Genomic DNA, 25,248 nt, shown 5'->3' with positions numbered 1-25,248 from the left:
ACGCGCATACATATAAACTCCATCCACGCATACACACCCACATTAACACACGCGCATACATATAAACTCCATCTATGCATACACACCCACATTAACACACGCGCATACATATAAACTCCATCTATGCATACACACCCACATTAACACACGCGCATACATATAAACTCCATCCACGCATACACACCCACATTAACACAAGCGCATACATATAAACTCCATCTATGCATACACACCCACATTAACACACGCGCATACATATAAACTCCATCTATGCATACACACCCACATTAACACACGCGCATACATATAAACTCCATCCACGCATACACACCCACATTAACACACGCGCATACATATAAACTCCATCTACGCATACACACCCACATTAACACACGCGCATACATATAAACTCCATCAATGCATACACACCCACATTAACACACGCGCATACATATAAACTCCATCTATGCATACACACCCACATTAACACACGCGCATACATATAAACTCCATCTATGCATACACACCCACATTAACACACGCGCATACTTATAAACTCGGTCCTTGAATACACACACGCACATACATAAACTTGATCCTTCCACACACCCATAAAACAGTTGTACAAAATTTACATATATATATATATATATATATATATATATGTGTGTGTGTGTGTGTGTGTGTGTGTGTGTGTGTGTGTGCGCGCGCGCAAGTTATTTTATATGTGAATGCGCATGAATTTTTCACTTTAAAAGGAAGGTGTTTTAGTATAAAAGGAAGTTATCTCAGTTTATAAAATAGAAGTCCTTCAGTGTAAAAGTCCCAGCCTAAACGAAATGTATCATTATTTATAATTAAAAGCATGTATCAGGTAATTTCAATTAGTTGTGTTGTAGTGAAATCTATCCTATCGTTAAGCTTATGAAATATAAATAATGTGATTAATTGAGGTATTAAGTTTTTTGATTATTGAAAACATGACATGACTGCTCCAGCAAAATGTTTATTAAAAATCCTAAAATAAGTGAAAGCAGTAGGTTTAATTAATACAAAGTCACATATGAAGTATATCATTTTAGTTATTATTAGAATACATTTAGTCTAATAAGGTTTTCTTTATGGTGTCGCTATCCTTAATGGGTTATTTTGGTTATATTATGCGCTCCACACTTCAGTCCAGAAGGTGGCAGGAATGCACCTTGTTTGTTTGCCAGCTGCCATTAATCAAAAAATAAGACGAAGTAAGCTTGATTTTACCACGTTTCTGCATTTGACCACGATGAACAGTGATAGCGCCAACCTTACAGATGCGATTAACATTTTGCGAAATGTTCTTGCTTCGCCGACTATAATTAGATCCATATCTAATTCAGTGGATTCAAATGCGTCCCCTTCAGCTGAACTTCAAACAGAAACAGAATCTGAATTGCGCAATTTGTTTCGGCCATCTCGCGCTCAAAGCATCAGGCAATCAATGTCCGCCGGTGAAGGACCACGATACCATACTCGCCAGCAGTATGGCAATTGGCAGTCTCGGTCCAGAAAAAGGTAAGAAATAACATGAACTTTAAGTATGTGGTGGTGGGGGATATTGCACTAAAAGTTTATAAGTAAAAAGTTAGTTCGTCTAGCGAGCCTTCTGACCATCTTGCCTTTTCACGAGATAAGAAAGCCACGATCTTCACTTTGTCTTGCAATGCAAACGTGGAAATCGCAACAGTAATGCCCAGTTTCAGTCCCGCGCTTCCACCATTTTGGATTAAAAGCAAACCGGCGTCCACTGGAACTTATTGTTTTTTAAACGCATTAAAGCTGAAATACAACGTGAACGATATCAGTAACGTTAACTGTTACATAACATACGATCACTACATAAATAATCATCCAACAATAGTTTTTTTATAGACGTAACGTACGTGTTCTTTACACGTTAACAGTTAGTTCTCTCGAAACCTTTCTGAAAAGTCACTTTCCGTTAAAATTATTTGTAACGATAAAACATTAGCATAATACAAATGAATTCTGCGCTGGTTCGAGCCCCGACTGGGCCAGTATGCATTTATGTGTGGGGTTTGCATGTTCTCCCCCGTGTTGGCGTGGGTTTCTTCCGAGTGCGCTGGTTTTCCCCACACTCCAGAAACATGAGGCTACAGGTGAATTGGGTAGGCTAAATTGTCCGTAGTGTATGTGTGTGAATAAGTGTATATTGATGTTTTGATGTGTTGCAGCTGGAAGGGCATCCGCTGTGTAAAACATATGCTGGATTGGCGGTTCATTCCGCTGTGGCGACCCCAAAGGGACTAAGCTGAAAAGAAAATGAATGAATGAAAATTAGTTCTGAATAAATGTATAACAAATTGACAGTACAATGTTATTGCGGTGTAATGTTGTTATATTTTATAGGGTTTTTAAAAGGATCGAGTAAGGTGCCAATTGGTAATGTTGCGGAAATAAAATATAAAAATGTCATTAAGTTCTTTTCCCGCTAACAATTGAGCGCGTTTTTCTAATGGAACATTTTATATTCATGTGCTCAATAGATATGGCTGTGATTGTCCAACAAGGTGCCCCGCTCAAGTTTAATGCCGTCTTAAAGGTTCAGGACACCCCGGAGAACTTTTTTTTTTATATTAACAGATGTGTGTGTGTTGAGCATTAGTTAAGACAATGTTAGCACCTGTCAGCTTTAATTGTGGGGAAAACTGGATAATTTTGAGCTTTTGTCAGCTAATTTCAGCTTCTGGGTTTAAAATGATTATTGGGGCGGGATCAAAATCGGCAACGTAGCGCAGAACTGCAAGTGCAATGATGACGCGTCGGTTTCTCATTATTATTCATAGCGGAGATTTCTTATCCTATGAGAAGACCCTACTGCTTAATTATTCATCAGACCTGCCAGTGTCATGCCCGAGCTGAGAGACACGGAAACCACGGCACAGTATTGAGCCGTTCATGAAGGCTCATATGCGTTTGTTTCCATGATCCACGGGGTTTGTTGCATGTTTTCCCCCGCGATCTTGTCAGGGCCGATCATACAGCAAAGCTGTGTGTGTGCTGCTAGCATTTTTGTCGGGAGAGCAGCACGAGAATTAGAGAATGACGGACGCTGTCTTTTATCAGGAGTTCGTTCACATTCAGACACATCGCCGTGCTGCTGTGTTCCCCTAAATCCTCCAGATTACCAGCAGGGCTAATGGTTAAAATAGACAGGTCAGGAGACCTGCTGCACTGAGTCTGCTGGATACGGGGATTGAGGGAGAAGTCCTCATTTATAGTGTTTACATGAACACGATTATCTTTATAATGATATAAATTGTGGTTGTCTGTATATGAAATTACGAATAACAAATGTAGCAGGGCATTAAATCACTGTTCATTTCTTTGCATTTTAACTTTGTAAACTATAAACTCATGCGTCTCCTCTTTGTATCTCATTTTGTGAGCTAACGGACAACAGCAGTTATTCGCTCCCCTTCTCCCCTGCTGGCCACGCCCACTCCTGCCCGATGCTCGCGGAGCTCCACGCCCATTAATCATGCATCTTTTGAAAAAATTCTGAAGTAGACTTTAACTGAAAGAGAAGGGTGTCATGGCCCTTTAATGGAACAGCGAGGAGTCGTAGTATAGCCTTTAAAAACCAATTATGTTTATATTTTATCCCACTAGTGTAGAAAAAAATTGTAAAGATGTCAAGTATTTTATGACATATGCTGTTGAAGCTTGCTCTAAGCTCTTTGTTTTTACAGGCCCAGAGGACAATACCATCAAACTTTCAACAAAGACGTAATCTTGTTGACCTCTCCTAATGATAAAAATGTTGTTAAACAAAGGAAAAAACAGCGCTTGCATGAGATTGGACACATATTAAATGCTTTCGAATTTGAAAAAGCATGGGACAGTACTATGGTTTTAAGAAGAATTAAAGAAGGCTTCAAAGAGAAAGTGCCATTCGATGTAAGGTAAATGTTTTTCTTTTTCTTTAAGTTGTAAGTATTGTATTTGTATTACTGTGTATTCATGTTTTACTGAGTCATTATGTAATGATGCATTAATACCAATGATTTTCATTTTGTGTAGTTTGGAAATACTTATGGGATGTGGCAACAAGCTGATTAAACCACAGTTAACTGAAGGTCAAGAACTAGATGGCCGAATTATTTTAAAGGTCTTCAGGTTGAAGGCCTTGTATGTTAGACCCTCAAGACCACTACTCTTGGTAAGTCAGGTGTAATTGTTTAATTGAAATGAAACATATTTTTAGGATTATTTTTGACATAATTGTTTCTAGACATGCCAATATTTAATAATTCATTATATTGTTATGATGAACATGCACAGTTTGGATATCATGGGTACTTTAATGTAGTATGGATTATTAACTTCTTAAACTTTTAAAAGTGTTTTCAAGAATATTCAGATTGCAGGGGCGTAGCAACCGGGGGGACGGGGGGATATGTCACCCTCACTTTTAGAGACAGACAATTCAGAAACAGGAGCTTAGGAATTAAACTTCTGGATTTCATACAGCTGTCCCCCCACTTTTAAATTGTCCATCACGCCCCTGTCAGATTGTACTTGTAGTGGTGTTCATAACAGTGCTTAAAGGCTGCTTAATCTTAATAACTTTTTATGAACTTTTTATTTTAAATGAAGTTACAACTAATACAAGTTGGATTTAAACCTAAAATAACAGTAATAAATCTTTTTTTCTCTCTCTCTTCTTGCTGTTAATTTAATGCAGTACCCAAACATGGCTAATGAGAACTTTTTTGAAATAGTGTTACCTATATTTTACTTTTATAATCCATTTGCAACTTAATTTGGTAGAAATATTTGTTTTCTCTGGACATGAATATAAGATAAAGCAATACATTATGTATTCGTTGTTTATTATACCTGTTAAACTAACCTTGGTTTTCTGTACTGTATTATTTTTGAAGACTGAAACAGACTGCTCTGATGACAGCTGCTTTGAGGTTGACATGCCAGGTGAAAGTATCCACCAATCACCAGGAACTGCTTCTGATGAGAATATGAACACTGACTTCAATGACCAATCTTCCACACAAAACTCTGTGAGTGCCTGTTTTGATTTGATGCTTTTTTTTTGTATACTTCAGCCTAGGGCTGCACGATTCTGGCTAAAATGAATCACGATTTTTTTTTGTTGCTTAAAATCAAGTTCACGATTCTTTAGATGTAAAATAAAGGTTAGTATAAGTAGACTATTATTATTCTTGTTAATTCTCAAACATATCGTCACCTTGGAATTATAAGGTTTTCTCTGCGTTCTGAATGATTTTGAGATAATGAGCTTCAAAGTTTTTGCAACCCATATAGTAGTACAGTATGTGTGTAACATTTGCTTTTTTTTTTAAGTCTTAATGTAAGCAACGATGTAAAACATCCCATGTTGTAAATAAGTTTTCATTCAATAACTCAATTTTGACAAATGTCAGATGGAACCTTATTCTAAAGTGATGATATGGTAAAAAAACAACACTTATAATATTAGGCTTATGTGTAGGTGTACTGTTGCTTAATGCTAAATTCATTCATTTTCTTTTCGGCTTAATCCCTTTATTAATCAGGGGTCGTCACAGCGGAATGAACCGCCAACTTATCCAGCACGTTTTACGCTGCAGATGCCCTTCCAGCCGCAACCCATCACTGGGAAACATTATTTTTTTTCTTTGTGCCAACTTGGCCCATAGCCTATGTTATAAATAAGTAATGTTAACGCATATAAACGACTCATTCATGAAAAAAGACAAAAGAGCTGTGTGCATGTGCACATTTGGATAATGTTGGGCTTTAAACGGGCTTTTAAAAAAACTCAATCAAAATGTACTTGTTGGGTTCGGGCTCTCGGGGCTAACTTTTATAGCCTGATTACAGCTCTAGTTCAGACGCCCCCTCACAGTCAGCTTTAACAGTTTCATTTCACCACCAGACACCCAAAAGGCAGGTACTGTGGGTTATCCATACTGTGATGAGGCACAATTTATTAAAATCTAACGAGAACATTAAATTGAGTAGCCTATTCCAAAGAAATTATAACATTTTTGGGTCTTAAATTATATTTGTTGAGGTCTTAAAAACGTCTTAAAAAGTATGAAATTTTACTTTTGAAATGGTGCAAGAACCCTGTAAATGCAAAACTTTGTACAGTCATTATGGCAGACTTTAACAGACTTTCAATATGTCCTGTTTGTTAATTCACAGTTAAATGACATCTGAATACAACTTTTCATAATTATAAAATTGATTTATTATGGTGAAGACGTCCTTGCCATCTGCCATTGACAGCAGTAATAGACCATTTGTTTTCACTGGTAAAATTTGTCATTATCAGATTTCTTCTTGCATTATATACAACATTTTATAAGCTAGACTAGTTATACTGACTGTTAAACCTTTATTTTCTTGCACAACACTGTGTTAGCTATGAAAGAAAAAACATAAATGCTTGTCGTAATCATAACAGTTAAATGCATTATGATTACTTAAATTATGTGCGGCCAGGTTCATTTTCACTTCCTAGCGCAGCGCATGGCTGCCGTCACTGTAATAAAACATATACACATGCAAATCATTCTTTAAGCGCAGCTATCAAACCATCGCTCTGTGCAACAAACTAAATGTTATTAACAAATTTTATTACCTAACTTTAACTTTATTCACAGCCTATGCAGGTTCTGTTTGCTAAAGTAGCTGTTATTGGCGTGCTGCATGCGTGCGCGTTCACGGCAGTAAACAAACAGCCTCACGGTCAGCTCACGTGTGATTGCGCGGTAGTGAATACATCATTACATGAAGACAGAAATGACATTGCTGGGTGAATTATACCTTTATAAATACAGTATATGACACTTCTAATGCCATTTGAAGATGTTCATGTTCCTGTGTAGACTTGTGCGATTGCTTTTTTGCTTCTCTCCTGACCTTGAAAATATAATTGGCTGAATCGTAGAAAAGCTGAATTAAGATTGTGTGTAGGGTCGAATCGAGATCGTTATCTTTTTCGATTAATCGTGCAACCCTTTTTCAGCCTTATCTAATGTACACTCCATCTTGTCTTTCTTTTCAGTCCTCCACCAGAGTTCAGTCATCCACAAGAACTCAATTCTCCACCAGTTTCAGCAGTGCACAGCCCTCCACAAGTTCCAGCGACACACAGCCTTTCACTAGTTTTAGTGGTGTACAACCCTTCACCAGTTCCAGCAGTGTGCTGCCCTCCACAAGTTCCAGTGGTACACAGGCCTCCACCAGTTCCAGCAGTTTGCCGCCCTCCACCAATTCCCGCGGTTTGCAGCCCTCCACCCTTTCCAGCGGTGCGCAACCCTCCACCAGTGGCCAGCTTTGCACTAGACGTAACGCACCAGCTCAATCCTGGAACACGGACCAGTCCTTTAGATCTGCTTCCTGGGATGGTGATTATGATACCTACATTTCCCTCCTCCGGGGAACGTCTGAAGATGAGGAAGAAGATGAAGATCTTTGCTGCGCTATAATGGCCAGCATTGAGGACCAGATGTGAGTATTATTTGTTCTAATTTAACAAATAAATCACAAGTAGCATGTCATTTTTAAATATATTGAAGTATTACACTTAAAAGCACAAAAACAAAACGACAAGAAAAATCAATGGCCATTGTTATGTTAAAGCCAATTTTGTAATCAGCAGTAAGTCTCCAGCACAGGCTTTTAGATATAGATTTTAGATAATATACATTTATATATTTTGAATTGGATTGATATGTTTTTATTTCATAATAAAATATAAATAATATATGATGTTCTTCAGATTTCCCCCAGCAGTTGAAATCCCAATAAAGGAAATACTGGAGGAACTTGCATCAAAAATAAATGGCAACCAAACCTGCAAGTTTAATATTAATCGTGCATCTGTGTTGGATGGTGCTATACGGGGATTTACGCGAATGTCCTACAGTCCAAATAACAGAATGGTCATTAGGTTCTCCGACGATAAAGGAAAGTTTGAAGAGGCTGTTGACTTGGGCGGCCCTAGACGAGAATTTCTACGACTCCTCCTGGTGGCACTAATGGAGTCATCAATGTTTGATGGAAAAGAGGGCAGTATAAACTTGGCACTTGATTCACAAGGTATACATTATATTTTTTGTAAAGATTTAATAAGTTGTATTCCATGTTCCATAACTTATATTTTAAATCTTTTAACGCTGTTGTATTGACACTTCTTCTTTAATTTTATGTCAGCCATGAGGGAGGACAGATATTTCATTGCAGGGAGAGCAGTTGCAGTCAGTCTTGTGCATGGAGGACCTGCACCTGGTTGTTTTTCAAAAACGCTATATGACAGTTTAGTTCAGGGACCAGACATGTGCAGACCTGGCTTGGAGGATGTAGCTGACCCTGAGATTTATAGTAAAATAAAAAAGGTTAGGTTACAACTGTTTAAAGTGTTCATCATGGATTCTCTCATTTACTTCAGTATGTTCCATCTATATTAAAGACATAGCTTAGTTTTAAAATATTGTTTATAGAAAAGTTTCTCTGGTATACTTGTAAATAAATTTGAAATGCACGTGCTATTTGTTTGCATACAGCTTTCTGAAGCCTCAACTGTGGAAGAGCTACGAGAGTCAACTGAGCCCATCATGGACTTCCTAGCCAATGCTGGTTGTCTTAGACCTATAAAGAACATTGATGACAAGGACAGGCTAGTTGAAGATCTGCTTATGTTTCAAGTGGTGAATCGTGTCCGTGGACCATTTGAAAGGTTTGTTATAAATAATTTAATAACGACTTAATTCTCTTGTAAAGACTGTGACAACGCACCTATTTTTTATGCTTTATATTAAGCCAAGCTAATATAGGTCCCTATTATAGGTTCAGAGATGGCCTGAAAACACTTGGTGTCCTTGCTAAAGTCCAACAACACCCGGAATCGTTTAGGTCCTTGTTTTGTCACCAGCCAAAGCAGCTGACTGCAGACATGATGGATGACCTGTTTGAAATACAGTGGTCAGAAATTGGGAGCAACAAACGGGCTAATGAGAACAGGGTAATTGCCTTTTGGAGGGACTACCTGCAGGATGTAGAAGGTAACTTTTTTTTTTTTATAAATATAAGAACTTTACACATTTAATTAAGTTACAGACAATAAAGTAATGCTGCAATCTGTGTTGCTCATTCTTTCTTTGTCCTAGCAAATATTTTGCCTCTGTTCATTCTGCCATCTGATTGGTCAAATATGGACAACCTCTACATGTAACACAGGTTATTGCAGCGCTTTGCAACAGGCATATTGCATATACAGGGAGTGTAGAATTATTAGGCAAGTTGTAGTTTTGAGGAATCATTTTATTATTAAACAACAACCATGTTCTCAATGAACTCAAAAAACTCATTAATATCAAAGCTGAATATTTTTGGAAGTAGTTTTTAGTTTAGTTTTAGCTATTTTAGGGGGATATCTGTGTGTGCAGGTGACTATTACTGTGCATAATTATTAGGCAACTTTACAAAAAACAAATATATACCCATTTCAATTATTTATTTTTACCAGTGAAACCAATATAACATGTCCACATTTACAAATATACATTTCTGACATTCCATTCAAAAACAAAACAAAAACTAATTAGTGACCAATATAGCCACCTTTCTTTGCAAGTACACTCAAAAGCCTGCCATCCATGGATTCTGTCAGTGTTCTGATCTGTTCACCATCAACATTGCGTGCAGCAGCAACCACAGCCTCCCAGACACTGTTCAGAGAGGTGTACTGTTTTCCCTCTTTGTAAATCTCACATTTGATGACGGACCACAGGTTCTCAATGGGGTTCAGATCAGGTGAACAAGGAGGCCATGTCATTAGTTTTTCTTCTTTTATACCCTTTCTCGCCAGCCATGTTGTGGAGTACTTGGACGTGTGTGATGGAGCATTGTCCTGCATAAAAATCATGTTTTTCTTAAAGGATGCAGACTTCTTCCTGTACCTCTGCTTGAAGAAGGTGTCTTACAGAAACTGGCAGTAGGACTGGGAGTGGAGCTTGACTCCATCCTCAACCCGAAAAGGCCCCACAAGCTCATCTTTGATGATACCAGCCCAAACCAGTACTCCACCTCCACCTTACTGGTGTCTTGAGTCGGACTGGAGCTCTCTGCCCTTTACCAATCCAGCCACGGGCCCATCCATCTGGCCCATCAAGACTCACTCTTATTTCATCAGTCCATAAAACCTTAGATAAATCAGTTTTGAGATATTTCTTAGCCCAGTCGTGACGTTTCAGCTTGTGTTTCTTGTTAAGTGGTGGTCGTCTTTCAGCCTTTCTTACCTTGGCCATGTCTCTGAGTATTGCACACCTTGTGCTTTTGGGCACTCCAGTGATGTTGCAGCTCTGAAATATGGCCAAACTGGTGGCAAGTGGCATCTTGGCAACTGCACGCTTGACTTTTCTCAGTTCGGGCAGTTATTTTGCACCTTGGTTTTTCCACACGCTTCTTGCGACACTGTTGACTATTTTGAATGAAACGCTTGATTGTTCGATGATCATGCTTCAGAAGCTTTGCAATTTTAAGAGTACTGCATCCCTCTGCAAGATATCTCACTATTTTTGACTTTACTGAGCCTGTCAAGTACTTCTTTTGACCCATTTTGCCAAAGGAAAGAAAGTTGCCTAATAATTATGCACACCTGATATAGGGTGTTAATGTCATTAGACCACACCCCTTCTCATTACAGAGATGCACATCACCTAATATTCTTAATTGGTAGTAGGCTTTCGAGCCTATACAGCTTGGAGTTAGACAACATGCATAAAAAGGAGGATGTGGTCAAAATACTCATTTGCTTAATAATTCTGCACTCCCTGTAGTAAGTTTTTGATATCGTGCAACCATACTGTAATACGAAAGTTGGAATTTTTTTAATCTACTATTGCACCTTTAAGTGTTCCGTTGGCTGACAGTGACATTCAAGGGGTTACAAATATCAGAATTTTTTAGCTTATTTCATCAGTGACTAAATCTATGATGTATAAATGTTTCTTTTTACACCAAGGACAGTAATTGGTTTATACACCTTAAATATGAAGTGATGAAAAAATTTAAATGAAGGCAATGCGATGCATTAGGAGCCAGGTCAAAAGCAAAAGATAGCCATTAACAGCTATCAGAAACATGAAGGGTGTTAATTGTTCAAGTAACATCATGCATCAAAAACAAAAAACAAGCTTTCTGCTATTCTGTAATTCAGTTACTTTTTTGTTGTGTATTGTCTGAAAATGTCATGTAAAGTAGCATGGTCAAGACAGAACACATTAGTTTTTATTATACCTTTTTAATGTTTACATTTGCAGGTTTCATAAAGGGTATTGCTTTCTTAATACTGCAACAGTTTTGCAGTTATTTTCTTGACTAGCTGAATATACTGTATAGTTGTTGATATTTTGCTTTTTTTTGTTTACTCAAGAGGAAGGAGCACAGAGGCTTGGCGCGATCTTATCCTTTACCACTGGATCAGATCATGTCCCACCAATTGGATTTCATCCCCAGCCTTCCATTGCCTTTCACCATGACTCTGAACTTCTACAAAGATTTCCAATAGCCAATACTTGCATTAACTGCCTTCGCCTGCCTTTATATAGCACCTATGGTGCTTTTAAAAGCAACATGGAATTTGCTATCAACAATACACATGGATTTGGCAAGGAGTAAGAGAGACTTAAATGCCAAGATGTTAATATTAAGCCAGGGTTCTTATTGAAGCAATAGATTGCAAGAGATGGTTCACCCAAAAATGTAAATCTACTCACTATTTATTCACCACCAAGTGGTTCCAACCGTGTTTGACTTACTTTCCTTTGTTAAACATTAAATAAACTAATTTGAAGAACTAGACTTGTAACTATTAACTTCAAAAGTAGTTTTTAAGTGGTTTCAGGTTTTCAGTATTTTTTAAAATATAACTTTGTTTGGCAAAACAAATTAAGTAAACATTTTGAATAAGTGAAGGATAATTAAATAATGGCAGTTTTCATTTTTGAGTGTACTGTCCCTTTAATAATTTTCAGCAATGTTACAATTAATCTTAGCAGTTCATGTTTCAACATTAAAGGGCTAGTTTATATACAAATAATTGTCATTTACTCTTTACTCTTCACTTTTCAAACCCGTTTGAGTTTCTTTGGTTAAAGGGTTTAGCTTTATTCAAAATGTTTTTTGTTCAATAGAAAAAAAAAATCTCAAAGGTATAGAGCCAATTGAGGGTGTGTAAAAAGTGATAAACTATCCCTTTAACTAGGAATTAACATTTTCAACCTTTATGCTAACATGTTAATGTGCCAGTGTTCTTGAGGCATTTGTTTAACTCATTGTTAGGAAGTTTTCATCATTTTTGATCAATCCTAACATTACTTTTTTTAACTGATGTTTTCCATGTTTTTACAAGCATTTGTGTAATACATTTGTAAATGCATGTTTATGGATTAATTACATAACATTTGCTGTGTAGTAAATAAAGCATTTGCAGGAATAAATTGCAATAAACACTTGCATTACAAACATTGTTACTGTGTCTCAACCTGTTGTCTTACCAATAATTGTACAAGCGCCAAAAACAGATCAATTCCATGATTTCCATCATCTTGCAATGGGTTAAATGTTTCGAGAATGTTTTCCATTGTAGTGTCATTTGGGTGGTAAATATTTTCAGGAACTACTATATTATTCCTGCTCTGCAGTTCTGGAATTGGTCGGTTTTCGTTGACGTCCCAATGATCATCACTTTCGAACACACCAGATATAGCAGTGTTGTTAATTCCAATATGGCTAACCACACCTCTGTGCCATAACTGCAGAGGGGTTTGTCCTCTTTCACTTGAGAGTCCATGGTTATTCCACATTTCCCTAAATTCCCGAACTGCCCTCTGGATCCGAGGCAAGTAAATAAAATGCAAACAGAACACGTGAAGCTCACACAGAGAATCCAGTATACCGTGGTCCTCCATGAAAGTAAACAAGTCCGAATAATAATATGAAACAACTCTGTTTAACTCTGCCCATAAACGTTCAATTCGTTGATTATGGACACTGCGGCCCGTAATGACACTCCCTCTATTTAGTCCTCTTCTATTTAACATGTAGCGCGCAACCTCTGTGTTCTCCATGCCGTGGTCGCATCTAACCCTGGATGGTAAACCAAAGTTTTGAACCCCTTCTTGGAACAACGACAAAACACTTAATGCTCTATTGTTGTTCAGACACTCAAGATAAACAATACAGCGACTATATCCGTCAACACACTCGTGGAAAACCAGTCTCCATCTGACCAGTTTATGATTTCCGTCTATATGCCTGTAAAGAGAGACCACTCATTACACGTTTATATGCGTGTGTTTCATTGTACCGTTTTATGTCTTGTAGAATAGCCTCTTAGGGTAATTTATTAACATTATTAACATTAACACTTTATAATAACTAAACACTATGAACCATTTATTAAGCATTAGCAAATTGTGAATTCATTATCGGTTAAACATTAACTCTACATATTAATAAACGTTAGTAAGCAGTTTATAACTGAACCTACAAATGCTGTATTCCTGACTTATAACCACATCTATAATGTGCTCACTAACTTTTATACTTTGTTAATGATTTATTTTTCATTTTTAAATTAAGTATTGCGTTATTTACAAACCAGTTATTTAAGCATAGTTGGTTGTTTTTAAGATGATTCAGAATGAGTTAGTAAATTATTTATAAACTATTCAAATTTACATTTATAATTCTTATTATTCCAGCATATACTAATAGTTAATTTGTGTGTTAAGAAATGCTTTATTAACTCAACTTCATCCAGTTTTGTGACAATCTGTGAGGACTATTTATGCTATAAATCCCGTATAACTGACTATTAAAGACTCAGTTAAATTCGAAAAAGGAAAAATTACATAAATTACATTATTCATTCCTATTTGTTTGAAGATACACATGTGAAAAAATTCTTTGCAACCTTATCTAAAATAAAAATAATGTAAAGTTTAAACTTTGCATCCTATTATATTGTTAAATTATGTTAAATTATTATATTGATGTTGTTTTATCCAAATATGTTGTATTTTGACACTCCTGTTATTTGGCAATATTTGAACTTTACAGTAATTTTATTTTATTGCAAATATTATTTTTCTTTTGATACTGAGCCTATAATTGTCATTATAAGGGATTTATAAAGCATGAATAGTCATCACTATAAGTCAGAAAACTGCATGAAGTTTAGTTAATAAAGCATTATTAACATATATAAGCATTAATATCTGCCTGAATAATATGAATATATAAGCGTTGATTTCAATAGTTTATTAATCATTTACTAACTCATTCTGAAAAATCTTAACCACATAGGCTACTATTGAAAACAAATGGTTTGTAAATAATGCAATACTTCATTAAGTAATGAAAAATAAATCATTAACAAAGTATGAAAATACAATTAGTAAGCACATTATAGATGTGGTTATAACCCAATACAGCATTTGTAGCTGCAGTTATAAACTGCTTACTAACGTTTATAAATGTAGAGTTAATGCTTAACAGATAATTAATTCACTATGATATGCGTAGTAGTCTAAATGATTCATAGTGTGTAGATATTATAAAGTGTTAACCCTTAATTTACTAATGTACATTTCAATTAAGTTGTCAAACTGCTGGACATACCACAATTGGTTAGGTGTTTGCACAGAATAAATTCTTCTTCTGACAGCACGTCGGCGCCTTAGAGACCTTCCAATAGGATCTATCTCATGTAAACTTTGTCGGACCCTCCGACGCTGGATGTGGATGGAGCGAGACCGGAGACTGCCCAGAATGTAGGTCTCGCCTGCATTTGGGGTTCTTTGTAAAATCTCTCTGACAAGAGTGTTTAATTCATTGTTAGACAGCTCTGCAAATTCCAACGGTCTGATTCCAAGACGCTGCCTGTGTTGAAACAAAGTGCGGCGGTCTATTGCTAATAAGGAAGCAATTCCCTGCCAGTTAAACCCAAGTCGCAGACAATGGCAAAGCTGCTCATGTGAAATGTCATAGCGGGGACGACCTCTGTGGCCTGTCCTAGATGTCGGTGGTGGGACTGCTCCTGCTGAGGCACCTCTTCCAATTTCAAGCGATGTTATTTGGCGCAGTGTGCGGTACAGCGTCTCGAGAATTAAGATGCATTCTCTAGATTGGGGATTTCCGTTACGAACTACGGACAAAAGGCTGTAAATTGTATTGGCATGATTATCCAAGTCACGACAAAGCGACTCTCTCGGCTCTTGCTGTATACGCGTTAAGCAATGTAATACAATATTAAAGAAATCGACTATATCATCTTCATTGCAATTGGCACAAGTAAATAAAGCACCGACAAACGCCACGGTTAACAAGATCACTCTGAAATTCATGTTGATTTGCTCGAGAAAAAGATCACTTAATGCCTTCCGTTTGAACTGACATGCCTTCCGTTCACACTGAAAAGTTACGCACATCCACATATATGCAGGTGATTTATATGCATATACACAACTTTGTATATCTTGTTTTAGATGTTTGCTCTACTGTTTAATTGGTGTTCATGCATGTTGGGAGTTGTATGCGCGTGTGTTAATGTGGGTGTGTATGCGTAGATGGAGTTTATATGTATGCGCGTGTGTTAATGTGGGTGTGTATGCGTAGATGGAGTTTATATGTATGCGCGTGTGTTAATGTGGGTGTGTATGCATAGATGGAGTTTATATGTATGCGCGTGTGTTAATGTGGGTGTGTATGCATAGATGGAGTTTATATGTATGCGCGTGTGTTAATGTGGGTGTGTATGCGTAGATGGAGTTTATATGTATGCGCGTGTGTTAATGTGGGTGTGTATGCGTGGATGGAGTTTATATGTATGCGCGTGTGTTAATGTGGGTGTGTATGCATAGATGGAGTTTATATGTATGCGCGTGTGTTAATGTGGGTGTGTATGCGTGGATGGAGTTTATATGTATGCGCGTGTGTTAATGTGGGTGTGTATGCATAGATAGAGTTTATATGTATGCGCGTGTGTTAATGTGGGTGTGTATGCGTGGATGGAGTTTATATGTATGCGCGTGTGTTAATGTGGGTGTGTATGCATAGATGGAGTTTATATGTATGCGCGTGTGTGAGTGGGTGTATGCGTGCGTCAAGTTTATATGTATATACACAAGTTTCATATATGTTGCTTTGAACATCCAATAGTATAGGTGTATATGTGAGTAATTTATAGGTGTATATGCACGTGTTTATGTGTGTGTTGATAAGCAAAGTTTGATTTAAATCCTACACGGCGCCTCATATATATATATATATATATATATATATATATATATATATATATATATATAAACTGTCTATTGTTTAAAGCCCTTTTTATTGTATTGTTATATTTTATTGATATACTCATACTTTGTTTATATTATTCCACATGCATAAATTCACTCCAAATAAATCTATTCAGGTCAACTTAAAAAAATATATATTTTCAGATAATGGTCTGCCCTTGCTTGCACACAGCACAGACAAACTATTTGTACAATTTTCTCTTTAATATTGGAATTACATCTTACCGCAGGGTGGTCTCTGCCCAAAGTCTTCTCTCTGATTGCCAGTGCATCATTAAGAAGGTTTGCTGCCTCTTTATATTTATTCTGGTCCCTAAAGAGCAGAAAACACATACAAAACAATATTGCTACTTATTGTGTAACAAAGGGCTGTTGCTAAGGTATTTCTAACAAAAAAAGCTGTTTCCAAGGCAACAGGATGATGGCACAATAGACTAATGTCCCAACGGTCTGCAAACCGGATATTAGCATAGCTTACAACAAAGGTTATGGGTGATGAGCTAAAGCACGGTACATACAGCATTCTGATGCAAAAGAAGATCTTTCAGAAATCATATTATCATACGCCCATTTGCTGCTGTTATTATCAATATTGAAAACAGTTGTGATTCTTAATATTATCTGTGACAACTGTGGTTCATTTATTTCAGGATTCTATAAAGAATAAAAATTTTTAAATTGGGCATTTATTTAAAATAGTATTTTTTAAACAGTATAATTTGTATTGTGTTTTAATGTGTCTTTCCTGAGCAAAAGTATTAATATCTTACAAAGGAAAAAACATACTGACAAAAAAAAAACACATTTCAGGCATTGTGTACTAAACAGTACTTATTTCATGCTTAAAATGATACATTAAACAGATGTTGTTGTTTTTTTGGTGTATTTAGTTGTTAGCCGACCTGTAGACGAGAGCGAGAATGTTAAGCATGGTGGCTACATCGGGATGATCGTGTCCAGATGTTTTCTCCAGATCTTCAAGAGCCTGTTTGCAGAGAGGAACGGCCACCTCATACCTGCCTTGTGAGGCATACTGGATCACCAGGTTGTGAAGGGTTCGAAGACGAGCAGGGATCTCATAACCACCCTGCTGAGCTGCTGCCACTGCACTGCTGTGAGGAGGCTGGACTGGGAGAATAGAAGAGAACAAAAGTACACTGAAGTAAAATTCATATAATGTGATACAAATCTAAAAACTTGTTCCTTTTTTATTAGTAAAAACCAACAGAAAGTGAAGAAACTGTTGCAGAGAGTCTAGGAAAAGTCCCTAAGAAATCAAAACTAACGATATGATTTTGTTAGCGTACACTGCTAGTTCTGTGGTGAATTATTCATCCGTGCATGTCATTAGGGAAAAAAATTGTTTGCACTGCCATAATCTTTCAAGGGCACCTATAGTAAAAAATCTACTATTCAAGCTGTTTGGACAGACATCTGTGTAGGTATAGTGTATAGGCCGTCATATTGGGGTGATATAAACACACCCAGTCCTTTTTTTTTTATTTAACAACATCAAAAATGGTGGACCAATTGGAGCTGTTTTTAGATCGACCGCAACTTGACGTAGGAGTGCGGTACCCCAGCCCACCAATATCGATTGACTGCAACAAATTACCATATCCTAGGTTTGTTGTTTCACATCAGCCATTTTCAGCGTGAGAGTCAAAGCGATGTCACTAGGAACACCCTTGCTCTATTCTTAGATGTAAGGCTCATTGGGCTTAACACAAGACCAACATTCACCACATGAACGGTGTAATCGGAATTATCGTTTGTAACTTAGTTTGTTTGTAGGTAGGTTAGCAAACATGTGTACTGTTTATTGCGTCTACCTTAAACTTCATCTGTTTCTCGTGGTCACAGAAGCTCCCTGTGATTTTAACTAGGTACAGCTGGAAAGTGCGAGCTTTCTGTCAGGGTACACACAACAGCGCTTCCAGCCGGTGGCTGTCCGTGGCGCCCAGCCACGATTCAGGGCACTTCATATTTCTGTCGCGCCACAGAGCGCCATCTGAATAGTTTCGTTTTAAATAACATGCGAATGTGCGTGTCTGGTGTTCCGTGTCGCGGCTCTGAGTGGCGCATCTGGTGCCTCGGTCAAAGTTAATTTAGTGTGCATGGTTATTAGTCTCGGTGTACAAGCTCGGAACTTTAAACTAGCAGTTGGCTGTAAAACTATACAAAGACACAAATGATTTTGTACTCTCTACTTGGTCTGTGTCCGAGTCGTACATGTACGGCGGAATGCTGGTCCTCTCACTCATGTTGCATCTCTCTGTCTGCCTGTCTCTTGCCAAACACAAAGCGGCGGAGCTCTTGGCTGAATCTGAAAATGCACTTCCTGTTTGTTTTTAGTTGATTTATCAGATTATTACATTGAGGTAATGGGCGTGGCTAATGCTGCTCCAACTGTCAGTTGACAACAAACAGAAATGGTGAGGAGGAGGAGTCTGTTAGGTTGTAATAATCTTCTAAAACCTAAAACTGGAGCTGGGAACACTTTCGAAGAAGACATTAAAATTTAAGTGGCATCTACCCTTTTTTTGTCCATTTCTTCTTAAGGCTGATTTATATGTTGCTGATTTATGCATTGCTGATGTCTACCCTGACACTCACCTTTCAAAAAATAATAATAATAAATTACTACACGTTGCATAGCACAAGCTCTGTGAATGGTCAGCTTGATATCATTAACAAATGTGGGCAGGGCGAGAGTTGTGGGAGAGGAAACAAGTCTTTAGCTTTTATTCCGAGGTCTAATCTTGGATCCAGTATTTTAAGTAGATGGCTGTTGTGGTGATGGATGAGTTAAGATAATAATACTTAATAATAATGTGTTCTTGTTTCTTGTGTGTCATGTAGATAAATGTAATTTAATTTGCTTTTATTTATTTACTTGTTTTGTACATGTATTCATTTCGAAGGAGTGGATAACTGCCTGAATCAGCAATAACCTATCAAATATATCTTCTTGTGTTTAAAATAAATCTCTTAAATTACTTAGCTGGAAGAGCACAATAATTTGCATTTATCTTGATTAATTTTCAAGCTAAAACACATTGCAAATCAAAATTATTAAATAAGCAAAAATAAATAAATCAGTCGAAAGTTGATAATACTTAGTCGAATATAAGTTAAAAAAAAACTGCCATGTCTCCATGTGATAGTATCAAGTATCAGCAATCTCACAGAAGGATGACATGGTGATTGGAAAATGTAGTTTAGCTTGACTGTATATCTGCTGCTGTCTCTTTGCAACGTTAAATAAACAAGGAATAACTAAAGACATGGCAAAATGAAAGTAAAAAGATACAGCACATTCCCAGCACTTCAGGAATGAGGAGAAGAGATTAATGCAATATTTTTCAGAGAAGATTTATGTCATTCCCTTTGAAAAACTCAGCTGGAAATCATTTGCTGCAGGGCAGCATCACTGACAAGGAAACAGCCGCCTGGCATTCATGTGTCAGAATGAGGGTTAATCTGAGTGCGTTCACGATTCAGCGGTGTCAGACTGCAACACATGACACCAAAAATATCAGTGCACTGAGGAGCTCTGAGCCACAACCCGACCCACACTGCCCTTTGATCTCACTCCACAGTCAATGAGCCAATTATCAATTATTCTATCAGAAAAATAAAGGAAGTGACTGGAAGGAGAGTAATTCAAGACAGCAAACTCTCTAGCTCACGCAGAAACAAGGAAAGAACTCTACTTCAACATTTTTTCCTCTCAATAATACTATTTCTTTTAAATCATCAATAATTTGTATTACATTTATTGACTGTTTTCATTTAAACTAGGGAATAAATCCAATGTTTTTCCATATTTACAAACATGGACACAAGTATAAATATATAGACATATTCAGCATACATTATTATACAAAGACTCTTATACTATATATTTTTAGCAAGTGCCTATACATTTGTCTAAGTCAGGGGTTCCCAAACTTTTCAGGCCAGGCCCCCAAAATGACAATGCCAGTGACTCGCGACCCCCACATTCCTATAAGGTGATTATAAATATAGAAATATAAGAAAACAAAAGCATATTAAGAACACAAAAAAGTGCAACAGTCTAACAACCACAGGCTATAATTTATATGATCATTTATTATTTGGTTTAATTTAATATTAATCTCAAGTAATGAGACTGGTGGGTACAATGTTTTTAGCTCAAGTTTATTCTTGGTTTAATTTTGGGGACTGCCACTCAGAGATCACCCTCAATGTTCAGTTGTGGCCAGTATTTATTTTTAATGTATTTAATTGCCATAAAGGTGTCAGAAAGTTTAACCTGGTACAATAAAATCTAGCTTAAACACACAATCCTTCGAAAAAAAAATTAAAAGGCTTTTTATTTGCATGTTGTTGCTTTTTTATATAACTAGTATTATATAACTATTATATAACTATAGTACTATTTTTTATTCATTTATTTAGGTTTTAATGCCATATCAGCAGCATTGGCTATTTTCATGGCAAAAATATACTACTAAATGTACAATATATAATCATATAATCATATCAATTTCTTAACAAACATACATTGTAAAGAAAAAAAACAACAACAAAACAATCCACATAGCAACAACACGGAAGAAGAGTCATATATAATCTTATAGTTTTATTAAAGATAAATACTCTAAAATTGTTCCAGAAGGTACCTTTTCAAACATTTTACTTAATATATCTACCGAATAAAAACGTTAATCTACTATTTTTTAGGGCTGTCAAAATTAGCATATTAATTAATTTAATCAGCGTGATTAATTTGAATATTTAACACATTAAAAAATAAAGCAAATGACACAGTTGCAGTTTTTTTTTTTTTTCGGTTGTAGCCGACGTGTGTTCAGGGATGGCGCGTGCATTGAGGCGACCTAGGTGGCTGGCTTGGGCAGCAGAATAGTGAGCGAACCCACCAGTCCTCACTTTCATCCGCTACACCCACCCCCTCCTTCACCATCCTTACTTTCATCCGCAAAAAGATCACTTTCTGGTTGAGGGCGGCTTGATTGCCGTTTGCCTAGACCGCCAGTTCAGCTTGCTCTGACCCTGCGTGTGTTTAATGCCTAGTTCAGACTGCGTGATTTTAGCCCTGATTTTGGCTCCCGGCCGTGAAAACATCATTATAGTAAGACAAAAATTAATTTTTTTGGTGAATTATACCTTATAAATACAGTATGTGACTCATTCATCATCATTTGTCAATGTCACTGAGCAATGTATGTGAAACAATGAAAAGACTCGTGCAGCCGCCTTTTCTTCTCTCCTGAACTTAAAAATATGATTGGCAGAATTGTAGAAATGCTGGATTAAGATCGTCTAGGGGGGGTCGAATCGAGATCGCTATCTTTTAACGATTAATTGTGCAGCTCTAGCTCCAACTCTAATCAAACACACCTGAAGCAGCAAATTAAGCTCTTACTAGATACAGTGGGGATTGAAAATTTGTATTAATGTGCATAAAGAAGCCAAGGAAAGATGGAAAAATCTCCAGAAGGCATCAAATTACAGATTAGACATTCTTTTAATATGTCAAAAAAGTATGTCAACAACAGCACGAATAATAATAATATAAAGCTCACTGTCCTGAAAGCTTTTTTGAGTGCATTTATTTAAATGTTTAGTATATTTTAAGATCACATAATCAAATTTTTTTAAATTTGCAATACATTTTTAAAACATTTTACTAGGGGTCTAAGACTTTTAGGGCTCTATTTTGCAAAATGCAAAGCGCAGAGCGCAAACGCATTAAGGGCATGTCGGAATTCACTTTTGCTAAAATAAGGATGGAAAAATCCACTTTGCGCCGTGGTAGATGATCTAAAAGGGTTGAGCTTATTTTCTTAATAAGTTATAGGTGTGTTTTGAGAATAAACCAATCAGAGTCTCATCTAGCAAGAAAACAGTTAAACAGAGCATCTGCAGTGCGAGAATGAGAGATAAGGCCTCGCATTATCTACTTTCACTTTCGCTCTCGTGGATAGGGTAACCTTGTACGCACAGACATCCATTAGCCTATACATAGTTAATTTTGTTTGCTAAGCGCAAAGATTTGTTTCAAAACTATTTATAAATTCAGTTCTAATTTCCAGCAAACGAATAAATGAACAATAATAATGAAGTGTGCTCAAAAAACTGAGTTATATCCAAATACATATGCTGTGCCCCATATGGTCTGAAACCTGCCAGGTGGGCAAATCTAAGCTTGTTTTTAATAAAACAGATATAAATATGGATATAATAAATAATACTGCTAATATTAATAACATTATACCAAAGAAAATTATCACGAATAAACTGAAAAAGCCGCCTAGATGAAAAAGGCATGAAAGTATGGTTTTTAAATTTTTATAGGCGAGAAAATGTTTTATATTATTTTAATCCTTCATATTTATATCCTATATATATCCTAATTATATCCTATATATATATCCTTAATATTTGTATTCTTTTTCATATGTAAAGATATTTGCGTAGCGTATTGCTCTACATCTTGTGTGTATTAAGCAGTGAGTAAGCGAGGAGCACACAACTAACGCGCTCTGCGCTGGACTTTAGACCGGCTTTGTTCTGGTCTATTGAAAAATCTATAATAGTTTTTTTTAAAATAGCAATGCACCAGCAATGCGCCTTAGAACGCCTTCCTTTTTAGACCAGAATGCCTTTGGGCGCACATATGAGCGCAAATGCATTTGCTATTTAAACAGAGTGGCACAAAACGTCAAAACAACTCTTGCACCAAGCTGAAACTAGCAAACAATAATTCCGTCGCGCCTTGTGCCACATTGCGCCTGGTGTATGATGGCCCTTAGAGTCTAAATTGTTACTAACTAAATCATGGTGTTTCAATAGTACTTAATAATACTCAATAATGATACTTAAGTGTTTATACTAGAAGTACATCAACATCTTGAATTTAACTAATGTCTCTTTTATCAACTGTTCAGAACTGAGTGCTTCTAAAGTACTTACTGCCAGGTCCAGGCTCATCCTGCTCATCTGGGAAAAGATCATCCAGTGTCTCCCTGCTGGAATCAGAGTCCTTATCATCCTGAACAGAAAGTGTTAGAAAGAGAGAAGCACAAGGTAAGACTAAAAAAAACAGAAAATATGGTAAATGTCATAGGGAAAATAAGGTGAGGGCTCACTGATGGGCTAAGATCTTGATCATATTTCTTGAGCTGGTTCATGAACTCCAAGTGTTTCTTCTCCTCCTCCAACTGAGCCACACTTTGCTCGCTCTTCTGCAGCCGCTGCTGGGTTCCTGCCAGCTCGTCCCGCAGCCACTGGTTCTCCTGACACAGCCTCCGTACCTGTGCAACAGCAGCACTCAGATTCACAGCATTTTCACACTACAGCTTTTACACAAAATTGCTGACCCATGTTTTCAGCAGCCCTGGCTTGGAAAGTTCTTTACCTTGAAAAGGAAAATACTGAATAAATCCTTAAAACCAGCCAGCTCAGAGGTGATTACCCATATAATGACGTGTGATTTAACGCCAAAAAAGAACTTTAATTGTAATCCTTAAATAAAGAATTAAGTTTGAAGTCAAATGCACAGAAAAAAGCGTATTGTATCTTACTACACAACAATAGTGTGTTTGATGAACACCTGAATGATCAAATGTTTTCTTGAGTATTTAATATTTCAAGTGTATATTTTTTTTATATCTTGTACCTGGGCCCAATTTTGATAAGAAAAAAAATACATAAAATATTACACTACTTAATACACTACTGTACCCTGTAAATAAAGTTTGTAATATCAACAAAACAGATTGTAAAAAAAGTTCACAAAAAACATTAATTATTTATTTTTAGTTATTGAATTGTAATTGTAAATCACCAACATTTTTACTGCAAAATATCAGTAAGGGCGATTGTTCTGTTTTACAAAACGTTTGTCAACTACATTAATCGAAAGTTTATTATTCAGTCCAGTTCTTGTCACGTGACTAGCGTTGTGCTTGCAGCATTCTTTTTCAAATAGGTGTACCTGACAGTGGCGCCCCCAGAAAATTTTCTTAGGGGTGGCCAGAAGAGGCCACACCAAATCTTGGGGTGGCACACAAAAAATAATGAATTCAGTGTAATGTTATAATTTTTGTTTCTGGTAAATGAAATAATGTGGTTTTTACTCATTTATTTAATTCCTCTTGAAATATTGCAATTTACTCCTTGAAATAATTCAGCAACTGCATGTGCAAACCAAACCAAATAAAAATCAATATTCAGTTTAAAAACATTTTTCATATATATTAACATATATAATAATAATATAATCATATAATAATGCTAATAACATTTCAGTTATTTTATTCAGTTAAATTTTCAGTTATTTTTCCACATATCTTTATTGTACAGCATACAGTATATGCCATGTCTAAAACTAATGAAAATTAATGAATGAATAAATAAACAAACAAATTAACAAACTGAACAAAAGCCATTACTTTATATACACATGCTCACTATACAGACCCTTACAATATTATTTATACATATTCCTTTTTGAGCCACAATATTATTAATACAGCTTCTTCTTTTGATGTACCTAAAGGTAAATAGTAAATTGCCATTGCTGTTTAATGAAGGTCTGTGCATGTTGTCAACGACGATCGGGGAGGCAGAGAGGCAGTAAATCAGCTACATCAATGGCACCAATTAATGCACAATAATTTATTTATTGAAAAATTGTGAATTTATGCAAGTACATTTAAATTAAGAAAAAGTGTGTGCGTTGTGCTGCTAGCACTCTGCATGCACATTGCTCTCCTCTACCGGAAATAACGAACTTGCACGCTCAAAAGACATAATATGTGAACAGCCTAAGCCACAG

General features: G+C 36.5%; 3 protein-coding genes across 21 annotated transcripts in view; 1 reads left to right on the top strand and 2 right to left on the bottom strand.

Moving 5' to 3' along the window:
• The window catches only part of klc1a (kinesin light chain 1a), a 91,616-nt gene that overhangs the window by 41,923 nt on the left and 24,445 nt on the right, over positions 1-25,248 (bottom strand). For 14 of the 15 annotated variants that reach the window (XM_073919442.1, XM_073919443.1, XM_005156633.6 and 11 more), the window contains exons 4-7: positions 23,558-23,722; positions 23,382-23,460; positions 17,300-17,525; positions 16,623-16,710 (exon numbers count right to left, since the gene is read on the bottom strand). In XM_073919442.1, the coding sequence (XP_073775543.1) occupies positions 16,623-16,672 (50 nt within the window). In that variant the 5' untranslated portion in view covers positions 16,673-16,710; positions 17,300-17,525; positions 23,382-23,460; positions 23,558-23,722. 15 annotated transcript variants of the gene reach the window in all.
• si:ch211-57f7.7 lies at positions 1,253-12,555 on the top strand. 5 transcript variants are annotated; one of them, XM_073920037.1, is made up of 10 exons: positions 1,253-1,551; positions 3,750-3,962; positions 4,081-4,219; positions 4,944-5,078; positions 7,094-7,539; positions 7,811-8,130; positions 8,245-8,426; positions 8,595-8,767; positions 8,878-9,092; positions 11,465-12,555. In XM_073920037.1, exons 1-10 carry the CDS (start codon positions 1,283-1,285, stop codon positions 11,707-11,709), a joined length of 2,337 nt encoding a protein of 778 aa, XP_073776138.1. In that variant the 5' UTR covers positions 1,253-1,282; the 3' UTR covers positions 11,710-12,555. The 5 variants fall into 5 exon arrangements, 3 of the variants coding, with proteins under 3 accessions (XP_073776138.1, XP_073776139.1, XP_073776140.1); XM_073920038.1 differs by lacking the exon at positions 1,253-1,551 and adding an exon at positions 1,807-2,165; XM_073920039.1 differs by lacking the exon at positions 1,253-1,551 and adding an exon at positions 1,856-2,156.
• LOC101883107 (uncharacterized) lies at positions 11,313-16,136 on the bottom strand. Its single transcript, XM_005156701.6, has 2 exons — positions 14,716-16,136; positions 11,313-13,347 (listed from the first exon to the last, which is right to left on the bottom strand). The coding sequence occupies exons 1-2, from the start codon at positions 15,528-15,530 to the stop codon at positions 12,561-12,563; spliced, it is 1,602 nt and encodes a 533-aa protein (XP_005156758.1). The 5' UTR covers positions 15,531-16,136; the 3' UTR covers positions 11,313-12,560.

This window comes from Danio rerio, chromosome 13 (assembly GCF_049306965.1).
Source record: "Danio rerio strain Tuebingen ecotype United States chromosome 13, GRCz12tu, whole genome shotgun sequence".
Classification (NCBI taxonomy): domain Eukaryota; kingdom Metazoa; phylum Chordata; class Actinopteri; order Cypriniformes; family Danionidae; genus Danio; species Danio rerio.
This window is presented reverse-complemented; position numbering and strand designations above follow the sequence as displayed.